At 37.1% G+C, this 14,036-nt stretch overlaps 2 protein-coding genes across 2 annotated transcripts in view; one reads left to right on the forward strand and one right to left on the reverse strand.

Annotated features, from left to right (window-relative positions):
* The window catches only part of gga3b (golgi associated, gamma adaptin ear containing, ARF binding protein 3b), an 81,800-nt gene that overhangs the window by 5,098 nt on the left and 62,666 nt on the right, over nt 1–14,036 (reverse strand). The window lies entirely within an intron of this gene.
* The window catches only part of nup85 (nucleoporin 85), a 37,456-nt gene continuing 23,805 nt past the window's right edge, over nt 386–14,036 (forward strand). Inside the window, 6 exon segments of the mRNA NM_001003625.1 lie at nt 386–543; nt 1,511–1,604; nt 8,292–8,448; nt 10,816–10,886; nt 11,702–11,745; nt 13,621–13,690. Of these exon segments, the coding sequence (NP_001003625.1) occupies nt 511–543; nt 1,511–1,604; nt 8,292–8,448; nt 10,816–10,886; nt 11,702–11,745; nt 13,621–13,690 (469 nt within the window). The 5' untranslated portion in view covers nt 386–510.

Below are 14,036 nucleotides of genomic sequence, written 5' to 3' on the forward strand. Positions count from 1 at the left end.
GAACATGCAAACTCCACACAGAAACACCAACTGACCCAGCCGAGGCTCGAACCAACAACCTTCTTGCTGTGAGGCGACAGCCCTACTGCGCCACCGCGTCGCCTAAAACTGATTTCAAAAACTAATATTTAATATTTACCAAAGAGCTTAGAATCATTATAAGCTCTTTTTATTTACTCTGATTTTTATGTATAATGCAAAACTTGTTGTGAATGGTACGGGTTACTAAACACTATCAATAAATTAGAAACTATTAGCCCTTTCTAGTAATAAGCATACAGTGATTGTTGTTGTTAATTAAAAACATTAATTATTTTTTATAGGCGCTGTATGATCCAGCGCCGTTCGCATTTTGCTCAGGCATTCAGTGCGCTGTACTAACCGCGCAGGCAGGCATCAGGGGTCCTTCTTCAGACTCACGGCGCTCGATTCTGACTGCTGAAAGTGTTGAATATCTGTTTAAAATCATATTTTTCGCTAATATTCAGGAGGATTTAACATCTGCGGGTTATGGAGGAGTTGGACGTGGAGCCCAGCACCACGGTAAATGAGCTGGATTGAATTGGGTCATCTGTATATATGAGTATTATTACACGGAGCAAGTTATATGTGAATTATACGCATGTGAGACATTGATAATTCCGTATTTCGGTGTTAAGTTGGTATTTAAAGGTAATATTATAGTGCTTATAAACAATTATATAGAATAATTTATATTTTTAAACAATTTATAAAGCATTTTACTACGAAGATTTTTAAATATTTATATTATTACTGTATATTATGGCAGGAACTGTCGTATTTACGGTCATTTTATATTATATATAATATAATACATTTAAAATAGTGTAAACATTAAACCATATTCAATGAGAATAAAGTGTGTGCTGTAGTGTTTCAACTAACTTTTGAATATAAGTAGTCTAAAAACTGCTGATACACTGTTTCTTCATCATGTATTGTGCTTTTTTGTGTATTTGATGTCATTTATTGATATCTATTTGAGTATAAATGAACAACTTGCAGTTATAATGACCTGTAATTAAGAGTAAATGATCACACTGCAGCTAATATGTAGTGCTGTAATGTAATTAAAAAGCCTTTGAAAGATTCAACAGTAAATTAATGCTGTTTGTCATTATACTATTAGTTGTTATTATTATTGTTTTCAATACTATTATTATAAATATGCAATTGTAATGAATATTATTGTTTACATTTGATTTTGACATTAAAGCATAATATGCGTGCATTATGAACAGTGATTTATCGGCTTCGTGAGTAAATATTTAACAAAATGTAAATTTAAAAAACTATATTATGCATGCTTTCTAAATATTTTATTAATAGTAAATATTTTTTAATGTAAACATTTCTTTGTAATATTTCACAGCAGTTTTTCTAAAATGGTCATGTTAGCAATAAAAAGAAAATGATCGTTTTGAGGCTAGCCTGTGATCCTTGAATGGAGATTTTGAGTGTGTGTGATATCAGGTGTGTTTTCTCACAGCTCGTTCCCGCTGCTGGAGTTCTTCAGAAACACCTGGGCTTTGAATGGGGACCTGGAGATCTGCTAGTTTACGAGACCAACTACAAACTACGAGGTATTCAGAGAATTAAGTAAACGTGTGTGTGTACAGTTAAAGTCAGAATTATTCGCCTCATTTGATGTTTTTTTTATTATTATTATTTACCAAACGATTTTAACAGAGCAAGGAAATGTTCACAGTATGTCTGATAATATTTTTTCTTCTGGAGAAAGTCTTATTTGTTTTACTTCGGCTAGAATAAAAGCAGTTTTTAATTTTTTAATCACCATTTTAAAGACAATATTATTAGACCCTTTAAGCTGTATTTTTTTTTTGATAATCTACAGAACAAACCATCATTATACAACTTGCCTAATTACTCTAACCTGCCTAGTTAACCTAATTAAACTAGTTAAGCCTTTAAATGTCACTTTAAGCTGTATAGAAGTGTCTTGAAGAATATCTAGTCAAATATTATTTACTGTCATCATGACAAAGATAAAATAAATCAGTTATTAGAGATGAGTTATTAAAACTATTGTGATTAGAAATGTGTTGAAGAAATCTGCGCTCCGTTAAACAGAAATTGAGGAAAAAAAATAAACAGGGGGGCTAATAATTCTGACTTCAACTGTGTGTGTGTATACATATACATGTACATATGCATATGTGTGTGTATGTATGTGTGTGTGTGTGTAGATATTTTTGTGTGAATGTATGTATCATAAGTGTGTTTGTAGTCCTGTCACGATAACAAACTGTTTGTTTTGTGATATATTTTCACAGAAATTGTTGCAATAAGTGATATTATTGTATATAAGAGACAATTTTATGCCACTGATTATATGCTGATTACATTTTTAACGTTATTTAGATTCTATTATTTGATGTTAAACAGGTAAATGTCCTCGTATATTTACTGCTAAATGTCCTATTAGGTAAATGTCCAGTTATAAACTTTGACAGCGGTGAGGTAGACTGTAAATTTGGCTTTAACTTTCTGGGCCCTATCATACACCCGGCGCAATGTGGCGCAAGGCATGACGCAATTGATGTTTGCTAGTTTCAGCTTGGCGCAAGAGTCGTTTTGAGGCGTTGCGCTACGCTGTTTAAATAGCAAATGCATTTGCGCTCATATGTGCGCCCATAGGCGTTCTGGTCTAAAAAGGGAGGTGTGTTGAGGCGCATTGCTGGCGCGTTGCTATTTTGATAAAACTATAATAGATTTTTTAATAGACCAGAACAAAGCCGGTCTAAACTCCAGCGCAGTGCGCGTTAGATGTGCGCGTCGCTTACACACTGCTTAATACACACAAGATGTAGAGCAATACGCAAATATCTTTACATATGAAAAAGAATTAAGATATTAAGGATATATATAAGATATAATAAGGATATATATAGGATATAAATATAAAGGATTAAAATATTACAAAACATATTATTTTCTAGCCTACATAAATTAAAAAACTTTACTTTCATGCCTTCTTCATCTCGGGGATTTTTGAGTTAATTCAAAACAATTTGCTTTTGTATAATGTTATTATTATTAGCAGTATTATTTATTATATCGGTCACACTTTACAATAAGGTTCATTAGTTAATGTTAATTAATGCATTTAATAACATGAACAAACAATGAACAATACATTTACTACTGTATTTATTCATGCTAGTTAACGTTAGTTAATGAAAATACAGTAGTTCATTGTTAGTTCATGTTAACTCATGGTGCATTAACTAAGCATGGACTTGGATGATAATAATGCATTAGTAAATGTTCAATTATGATTAATAAATGCTGTACATGTGTTGTTCATGATTAGTTTATGTTAGTAAATGCATTAACTCATGAACCTTATTGTAAAGTGTTATCATATATATATTTATATTTGTTTTATTAAAAACAAGCTTAGATTTGTCCACCTGCAGGTTTTAGACCATATGGGGCACAGCATGTGTTTTAGGATATAACTCAGGTTTTTGAACACACTTCGTTATTATTGTTCATTTATTCGTTTGCTGGAAATTAGAACTGAATTTAGAAATAGCTTTGAAACAAATATTTTTGCTAAACAAACGAAATTAATTATTTATAGACTAATTGATGTCTGTGCGTACAACACGTCTCCCTATTCACGAAAGTGAAAGTGAAAGTAGATAATTTATCTCTCATTCTCGCGCTGCAGATGCTCTGTTTATCTGTTTTCTTGGTAGTGAAATGCTCAGTTTTTCCACTTACTCTTACTTTACGTCATGTAAATAGCAAATGCGCTATAGTGCGACGCAGCTGGCTCTTAAAGGGAATGGGAGATGAGACTCTGATTGATTTATTCTCAAAACACACCTACAACTCATTAAGAAAATAAACTCAACCCTTTTAGACCATGCGCCACGGCGCAAAGCGGATTTTTCCATCCTTAAATTAGCAAAAGTGGATTCTGACATGATCTTAATGCGTTTGCGCCCTGCACTTTGGACATGGACCGTCAAAATAAAGCCTTCTATGTGAATTTGTAAATATATACTGCAGCAGCAAACGTTATTGAGGTCATCTCCAAGTATTGCACAATATAAGTTGATATATTGATTATTGTGACAGGCCTGTGTGTGTGTAAATGTGTGTGCAAATATGTGTCTTTATGCATGCATGCTTGTTTGTTTACACTTTATTGTCCCCAATGGGGAACTTTGTCTCGGACCGTAGGCCCACATTTTTTTATACACTGAACAGAAACAGACATCAAAAACAAAAATCAGCACGAACATTCAATCATCAGCAAAAATCACATATATAAACATTAAGATTTCTTAAAACGAGTGCATCTGCACACAGACAGCCTGTATTGTCGAACAGAAGGCAGTTACTCATACTCACAAAACACACTGTGCGAGGGGTCAGCTAATATTTTAACAGCTTCGTCCTGAACTGATTGCTCATTGAGAGATTGTAGGTAGGGCTGGGCGATTTTTCAGAATTTTCCGATTAATTCGAATTTACGTTTTAAGACGATTTAATTTTGAATGAAATTGAGAAATCGCGATTTTTAAATATATATATATATATATATATATATATATATATATATATATATATATATATATTTAATACATTATAATGGCACCAATGCGCTTGGGTTCACTCTCTGTATGAAGCAGGAAGCACACCAGAAGCGCCTCTCGGCGACGCGCCTCACAGCACCACGCCATAGATTTTAGAATTCTAAACAGGTTTCTATACACACACCAGTGCCGCCCAGCCACGATTCACGAAGCAGTTCATATTTCAGCCGCGCCACAGAGCGCCATCTGATTAGTTTCATGTTTAATATCACGTGAATGTGCGCGTTTGGTGTGTGATAGTTTAAACTGTCATGTCTGCGCCGTGTCGCGGCGCTTCTGGTGTGCGACCTGCTTGACTGCCTGTTAAAGCGTGAAGTCATGTAGGATTTTACTTGTTGCACGTCTGTGTGGATTGTCAAGACAGGGCTCAACAATAAGGACTGCCCGATGGCCCGGGGCCAGCGTGTGAGACGCTCGGGACAGTAGACAGGATCGTTACTGGCCCAATCGGGCCACTGCTGCCTTGTTACTAAAGTTTAATTTGCCTGTGACTAGTTGTTAATTGCGTACAAATACAGTTTTAGAATTGAGAAACAGTTTGTATTTTCAAGCTTTCAATTGCTACCTTCTCGGTTCTTCTTATCTGATTAGATGTTGTGAGCACGTTATTAGTACAGTGGAGAGACAGCAACATGGCGGTAACATCAAATGATGATGCTAAAGGAAAACATTTGTTTCTAACGTCTTGGAAGCAGACATATACCAGGGTACACCATGACTAAAAAAAATAAGTGATCTTTTGTACAGTTTGCCGTCAGTTTGGCAGGTCTTTAGCCATCTTTTGTTTCAAAACACTTAGAATTTTGCTCATTACACATTTATTAAAATTGTTTAAATATTACAGGGTCCCCGCGGGGTCTTAAAAAGAATTAAAAAGTCTTAAATTAAAAAATCGAAATTTATGGCTTTAAAAAGTCTTAAATTTGCTGTTCTAGGTCTTAAATATTTTTGCACAGGTCTTATTTTTGCGATGTCCATGTAACGCTACATCTAATGCTCATTTAAATTATTTTTGTTGTTGTTGCTAGGTTTTTGTGGTGTTGTAGTTCATTATTTCACTAGTCCAATTGTAATTTGCGGTATTACAACTACAAAAAAGTCAGCTTGCAATAGCCAATCAGCTTTTTGTTATTAAACTCAGTGCGCGCGGCGAATGTGACGTCATCGCTGTGCTTGCGGAAGTTCGCTTTGAGTGCGCGCGACATGATTTCGGCTGACAGAGTATGCCGTTATTTCACTGACAAATGTCGCAAGCGCAGTTTTATAAGTCGGGAGCGCTGTAATGCAAGAGAGCGAAATTTAAATAACTTTATTTTACCCCTAATTTTGTGCTTTTACATTTTCTCTCGCATGTTTTTGATATTGCGATATAGGTCTTAAATTTAATACTTAATGGTCTTAAAAAGGTCTTAAAAGGTCTTAAATTTGACATTATGATATCTGCAGAGACCCTGTATTAAAATTCTATATTTACAAACATTTTGACATTTTTTTTTATTTGTGGCTAAGAAATAGCTATTAACTTTTTTTTGGTGGGGCCAGTGAAAATATTGGCAGGGCAAGTAAAAATCTGAACCACTGGTCCGATTGGGCCAGTAGAAAAAATCTTAGCGTTAAACCCTGCAAGACATTTCCTCATCAAGTCGATAAACTCGAACATGTATGAAAGACGTAAAAGCCTGCCATGTGAAAAACCGTGCCGATCTTTTGGTTTGAACACTAGTAGAGGTGAGGGACTGTAGCAGTGAAAATGAAAGTAGCCGTGACGTCATTTAGCGGACCTAGTTGAAAACCAGATAGATCAGGCAGCATAATAGAGAGTGGAGCAAAGCGCATCAAATGATCCATATTTAAAAGGGGAAAAAAGAACAATAGATTTTTCCATGTTCAGTCATTTTTCTTCCACTGTATCTTTTTAAGAAAAAGGCAGCAGCATTACAACCTCTCATTCAATCAGAAGACAAAGTCAAAGCCGAGCTGACAGACAATCTTTCCTAGGCTCAGCAAAACTTGCAAAAAATACCTCTGTATTCCTGCAACTGCAATATTTACACAAATATCTCTTATTCAAATCTTCAGGAACGCTATTTAACTTGTGAATTTGTTTTACATTTATTTACACCTTGACCGATGTTTGTATAGCATGGCCATTAAAAATACAATGTTCCTTACCAGATGGTTTTTCAAGTTACTTTTAAAGAGACTGTTACTTCAGTCATGTTGTTGTAATGTTTTGAGAAGACTAGTAACTGTGGAAATATAAATTTATATCATCTAATTTCAAATTAACAATAATCTATGTATAACTAAAAAGTTATATTCTCTGGTTTTTAATTATTATATTTCATCGACATGCCAGCTAGGAGGGTCATTTAACCTTTGCCTTGCTGACTACAGACTAAAGCCTGATTTATACTTCTGCGTCAAACACCGGCGTATGCTACGGCGCTGACGCATAGCCCTTCGCCGTGGCCATCGCCGTCACTGACGTGCACCTCTCAAAAAATGTAACTACACGTCGCAACGACGCGTAGCATAAGCTCTGTGATTGGTCGGCTTGGTAGCGCTGACGAGTCTGGGCGGGACCGAGAGGCGCGCGAATGGCGCGACGCCGCGCGAGCGATTGTTTACAAGTGTGGAGTCCCGTGAAGGAGCTCCGGATGGAAAGTTTTGTTTTGTGTTTACCTCATAGTTAAAGTTGTTGCACGTCCGCCGGTTCCTGCCTCAAAATGAGCGAGTTTGAGCCACTTGTACATCCCGGAAGTGTTCAGGAAATGCAAAAAAGTAGCGAAGAAACTCGACACAGAGGAACATTTACACCTCACTGCCAACTAGCGTTTCGGAAGTGTTAATGCAGACCGGCAGAGACAGCGCGCAGAAGTATAAATGCACAGCCACGCGCGTTGCCTGCGCCGTGGGTTACGCCGGTCACCTGACGCAGAAGTATAAATCAGGCTTAAGCCAAAGTGATGCAATTATCAGTTTAACAGCATGGGGTGTCTATTGTTTTCTCTTTTCAATCAACTGGTCAGGCGGTTTCTGTCTCCAGAACATGATGAGATTAGAACTGAAAAAGCAGTTTACCCTGCCGACCACAACTCTTAATTTGCATGCTTTGTTTAGCCAAATCCCCTCCTCCTAAGAACACAATATAGACATGAAATCTTTGTCTTAATTCAGACTATTTTCTGACTTGTGTGAGACTTGTGAGAGACTTGTGAAAGAACTTGCAGACTGTGGACCTCTAGTAGGCTCTTGCAGACACATGGACATCTTAAAGACGCTGTAAGACTGCAGATTAACCAACACGTCTCAATAAAGGAATCCTGCTTGTTTCGAGTCTCCTGGACTGGGTTCTCTCTTCTTTTTCACTCATTTATTTTTTTACAACAAACACAATAAAAAAAAAATCGAAATCGTGAATCGGTCAAACTTTATAAAAAACCTAGATTTTTTTTTTTGCTTAATCGCCCAGCCTTAATTGTAGAGATTGATATTCCTTTTTCCCTGTGATTCTCATGTATGTAAAGTGTGTGTACATATGTGTTTGTGTTAATGTACTGTATGTATTATTAGTGTGTGTGTGAGGAACATGAAATAAAAACCCATCCTAGTCCTGAGGGGTGTTTCTGTGTTCAGGTTCGAGCTCTGCAGGCTCTCCGCTGGTGCACATGGTGAGGAAGGATGAGGACATCTGCTCCCCCATCCTGCGCAAGCTCTTCAACGAGTCGCATCTCATCTTCATGGGGCTGCAGAAGATTAAAGAGGACGCGCCCAGCAAAAACAAGAAGACGCAGTGAGTCCTCATGCATGAGACACAGTGTGCGGGACAGGGTAAAGGCGCAGTGTGTGTGTCTGACTGATTGCCCAGTGGTTAATGCACATGATATCTGTGTTTATTGTTTTCTTTATTAATAATAAAACTATTAATTTTATTCAATAATGTAAGTAAAACATGTAATGGGTCTACATTGATGCGAAACGAGCTAATTATCATCTTTAAAATCGACATAGGTCTCAGCTCTCGGTGATATCTTTGCCTATTGTCGATACACACTATTATTGTCTATTGGCAAAACCCTACTTCCCATCAAAAAACAGCAACAATCAGGTTTTGCAATCAAAAAAATGTCGTTTTAATGGAAGTCAATAGGGTAAAAACAGCCTTAAACATAAGGAAAGGGTTGTCAATTTGAACAATACACAAGAGTTACAAATCTAAACAATAATTCAGTGTGTAGGATTGACACCGAGTGGTTCCACTAGGTATGGCAGTGCAAATTCAAAATATTGGAGAGGGTTTTCTCCTATGACAGTACAAACAGGAGCTAGCATGCCTGAAGATTGAACTTTACACTGTAAGCTGATCAGCTAATGTTTATAATATTGATATTGTTTACTAATTAAAAACCACATAATGTATTTTTATTACTCAGAATCTGCTTGTCATTTTGGAGGCTGCTGCTCTCCTCCAGAGATTGTAGTTTTATCTGCGTCCGCATATATTGAGGAAATTAAATAAACCGTTTCTCACCAAGGCAACCCAGAGTGCTGCAATATAATCAGTTAAACTGGCAGTGGGCTGGTTATTAGGGGTGTAACGATTTATCGTTGTTTGATTTATTGCGATGCAAAAATGTCACAATATGCATCGTGGCGTTATGACGATTTGATTACGATATGACATCCGTTTTCTCTTAATAGTTGACCTGTTTGCACGTGAGCTACGTTCCACCTGCTGTCGCACGTGAGTTCAGATTGCAGCAGCAGTAATGTTAGCAGACCAAGATGAGTGGAGCTGAAATAGAGGATGGCCCATCCTCTCAAAATCAGACGTCTGGCAACATTTCGGTTGTACAGTCATTGCTTTAGACTCGTCCGCTTTTTGACACGCATACTGGGTCAAACATCCTAAGTTTTAAAGTCTTCACAGTGATTTACATACTTTGCACAGCGACATGGAAACCTCCTAATGGTGTTAAAAGAGTCACATACTGTATTTATAAGGTACAATTCACCCTAAAATATCATTCTGTCTTCATATAATAATGTATTGGCGGCCGCAAAATCACACATGACGTGAGCTGACCGTGAGCTGTTACTACAGAGTGTGGACTATGATAGATGCGCGTGCGTCTGCTTCAGTGAACAGAACCTGCAGGTTGTGACTAACAGGTAATAAAGTAGTGAACAACATTCAGTTTGTGGAACAGAGTGATCGTTCAGGAGCCGCGTGGGAAGTATGAACAGCACTTAGCAGTGGAAATGAAACCGAAAGCGTGCACATTATTTAAATAATCATATCGCATTTTAGAGTTATGATTACGACGAGCATGAACTCTTTGGAGTATAGAGGTACACAAAAATGCACGTCAACATGATACACTTGATAGCGCCGACATCAGCGACGCCGAAGAAATAGTAAACCTGCCTAAACTGCTGAAAAGAGCCACGACTGTCCTGTGTAATGAAAAGACGGCCACCCTGTCACTCATCATGCCCAACATGAAGACAGCCATCCACAAAAACCTCTCAGACAGACACACATCAGTTCAGGATTATCTTATAGAACTGCTGATTACCTGGAAATGTAGATTGCACACACAAAAAACGCAAGTGACCAAGCAAAGCCTTAAGTTCTTACTGTTAAATTCAATTGAATTGAATCATTTCAATAATATTTTATAAGAAGTTTTTAAATTGTTTTATTTTCCAGAGACAGGCCTGTTTAATTTATTTATTTAAAGAAGGTTCAGTTTAACAAGTTGAAACAAAAGCAATACATAAAAAATAGTTTACTTGGTAATTAAATTTTTTAAAAATAAAATTTGCATTTCAGTTTAATTTTACATTTTTATTCCAAATATCGTGATACATGTCGAATCGTGAACACTATATCGTGATACACATCGTATCGTGAGCTGAGTGTATCGTTACACCCCTACTGGTTATAGAGATCAAAACAAACACAGACATTCCAAAACGGAACACGCATTCTCAGAGCAAACTTTAGTGTTGTTTTTCAGATAAACAAGAATGTTCACTTAGCATGTTTCTGAAATATCTGCAAGCATACTATGGTGTTTTTATGATTTAGAAGAGTCACAAACGTACATACAGCACCTTTATTGACTGTAGTGCGATGTGCTGCTGTGTGCTGCAGGTTTGTGAGCATCAGCAGGAACTACAGGTCTGTGATCAGAGCCTGTATGGAGGAGCTCCAGCAGAACGCAGGTAAACCTTAAACACAACATATGAGATGATGATGATGATGCGTTCAATCACAACCCAAGCTCATTCTGAAAACGTAGTCCCGTTTCTAGAGACAACGGAATACGTCCTGGGGGGTACGTACGGCCGCGTTTATTTTTTTCAAGCGAACGCTGCGGGGCGGTGTGACGCTGTTCCCTTTCACGCTTGCCTTACCTCCTTGTGGAGGGCTTCCCCGCTGCAACCCGTTTGTCCACTCAGCTCAGCGTGTATGTCGGCACGCTCGAGATGCAGAGAGGAGTCGACAACGGCGACCGGTTTCGAGTCCGGGGAAAAGCGGTTCCAGCAATCAGGTAAGACAAAAACAGAACCCCAAAAATTAAGTGAACGAGTTTCGTGACCGGGTGAGAACGCGGTGAAATCCGAAAGCGTGGTAGAAAAAAAAAATCGGGGCTTTTATTTTTTTGGACGGCTTTTGTAAATTGTTGCTCTGGTTTAGGGAAGCGAGCGGGCGGGCAGGAGGGTCGATCGGTAAAATTGGTTGGGTTCAGGGAAGGAGGAGGGCGGGTCGGCCGATTGGCCGGTCGCGCAGTCAATCATGCGTTCAGTCGAACAGCGGCCTCCGGTGGGTTCACGCGAGAACAGCGCGGGTGCAAACCGCACTCGCGAGAGGCGTCTGAGGTGCGAAAAAGCGCACAACAGCGGCCTCTGGCGGATTCGCAAAAACAAAAACTGCAGCCGTACGTATTCCGAGGTCTCCAGAAACGTCCGCGGGACTACGTTTCCACAATGAGCCTGGGTTGTTCAATCAGCTGATCACACTCTCATTCTCTTTCCAGTTACAGCACAAGATGGATCTTTAGCATCGCAGTATGGAGATCAGGTACTGTTAATTAAACATGCTTCCAAAGTAGGCTTGAGCCGGTAAAAGATTCTGAAGGTATGATAACCTTGCTTAAAATATCATGGTATCACACGGTATTGTGATTACTGCTCAGAAATAAGTTATTTTTAAATATCTAGGTAAAAAGCTGCAACTTTTTTCACATGTTGAACACAATTTATTTTATTTTAAGAAACATTTAAAATATTTTGGACCAGTAGTTTTTAATGTGGAGGTATTCTTTTCTGATGGAGATACAGTTGCTCTAAAAAATTTATAATGTTAAAAACAAAAAAACCTTAGGATCGATATTTTAGAAAACTTTGGCGGTTTTAAAACCTTAACTTTTCCAAACCACGATAAACCTTGCAATCGGTTATCGTCCCATGCCTATACCAAACCCATAACGTGGTTTTAATACCATTATATGTTTTGGATTTGTTTAATATTGAAATAAAAGGACAATTGTTCCATCAGTTTTATTCTAAGCAAATATATTGTGAAGTAAAAGTACTTTTGAAAGTTATAAATACTCTATGAAAAAATGAAAGTAAAAGCAAACTGTGATAAAATAGAAATATTAGATTCTGCATTAATTTAAATGTTGTAATTTCATTTAAAACTGCAATAAGAAAAAGCGAATTGAAAATATTAGAAATAAAAACCAAAACAACATGTATTACTAGTTGGAAATTAATAAAAGTAAAAATTATATTAAGCAATTCAAAATGTAACTAAATTCAGTAGTAATGTACTGTTAAAAAACAGTTCTAATTGTTTTAGATGAGACATGAAACATGATATACATGCTTTCTGGAAAATATTGATTATGCATAATATTTAGTAGAACTAAGTGAGAAATTAAATTTGACTAAATATGATGTGCATGCATTCTGATGACACAATTTTGATGTTTTGTAAATATTTTAGGCTTTAACAATGAAAACATTCATGCATTCAGAATGCTTCATTATTAACAATACATGAGTGTCACGACCCGGCTCAAAGGCAATGACAAAACTAAAGGGAGGACATACACCGGATGGTTTGGTACCAAAAGTACTTATTTAAACATTAAAGAATAATAAAGTGCTCATTTTAGGTTAGCCAAATCAAAGATTAACCAAAGCTGAAAAGAAACAAAACAAAGCAAACAGGAGCAAAAGCACAGCTTCTCTCCAAGCAAACACTGCTGGCTTTTTATAGAGGCGAAATCAGGTGTTCCCAATTGCGCAGATGAGTCTCTGTCCTTCCCGCTTCAGCTGATCAGTGGGTTGGTCTAAGAGACTCGTCACATGAGCTACACAGTTAAACAAATAAATGTATTAAACAGGTAAAAATGTGAGTAATAAAGTAACTTTAGAGTTTAATGAACTCAGATGGACATCAGATATTACTTTGATTACATACCAATTATTATTGTTATTTTTTTTTGCCACACTCTCTTTGAGAGCTTAATTTTATTTACTTTATTTTAATTCGGTAACACTTTATTTTGATGGTGCATTTGAGTGTTAGTAGACTGTCTGCTTAATATCTGCTGATACTGAATCTAAACAGACATTTAACTGACTATAAGAAACTTTGCAAGTACATGTCAACTTACACTAACCCTAACCCCAACCTAACAGTCTACTTGTTGGCATGTAGAAGCAACGTAACTAAATTCAACAAACACCATCAAAATCAAGCGTGACCTTAAATTCTGTTTATTGTTTAGTGTATCAAATGTGAAAAAGCTACTTATTATATATCAATAAGTAAATGTGGAAATGAATGCAATTAAATAAATAAATAAATAAAGAGCAATTCTGATGGACATACTGAAGTCAGAATATTCTGTTGCCTTCATAAGTGTTGCTGTGATCTCTCTAGGTCTCTATTCTCCTTGCCATCGAGCTGATCTGGAACCTGTGTGAGGTTCTGTTCATCGAGGCAGCTCCAGGTATAAACACACACACAAAACCAACCTGATTTCACCAAGTAGGACATGTTCCTGGATTAGTTACATTCAGAATAGAGTTTAAAGTATTATTACTGGTCTATAAATCACTAAATGGCCTAGGAGCTCAGTACATTACAGACATGCTCACTGAATACAAACCCAACAGATCACTCAGATCTTTAGGATCATATGAACAAGAGCAGGGGTGTCAAACTCAATTCTTGGAGGGCCAAAGCCCTGCACAGTTTAGTTCCAACTCTGCTTCAACACACTTACCTGTAGGTTTCAAACAAGCCTGAAGGACTCAATTAGTTTGATCAGGTGTGTTTAATTAGGGTTGGAACTA

This window comes from Danio rerio, chromosome 3 (genome assembly GCF_052040795.2).
Source record: "Danio rerio strain M-AB ecotype USA chromosome 3, GRCz13ab, whole genome shotgun sequence".
NCBI classification, from domain to species: domain Eukaryota; kingdom Metazoa; phylum Chordata; class Actinopteri; order Cypriniformes; family Danionidae; genus Danio; species Danio rerio.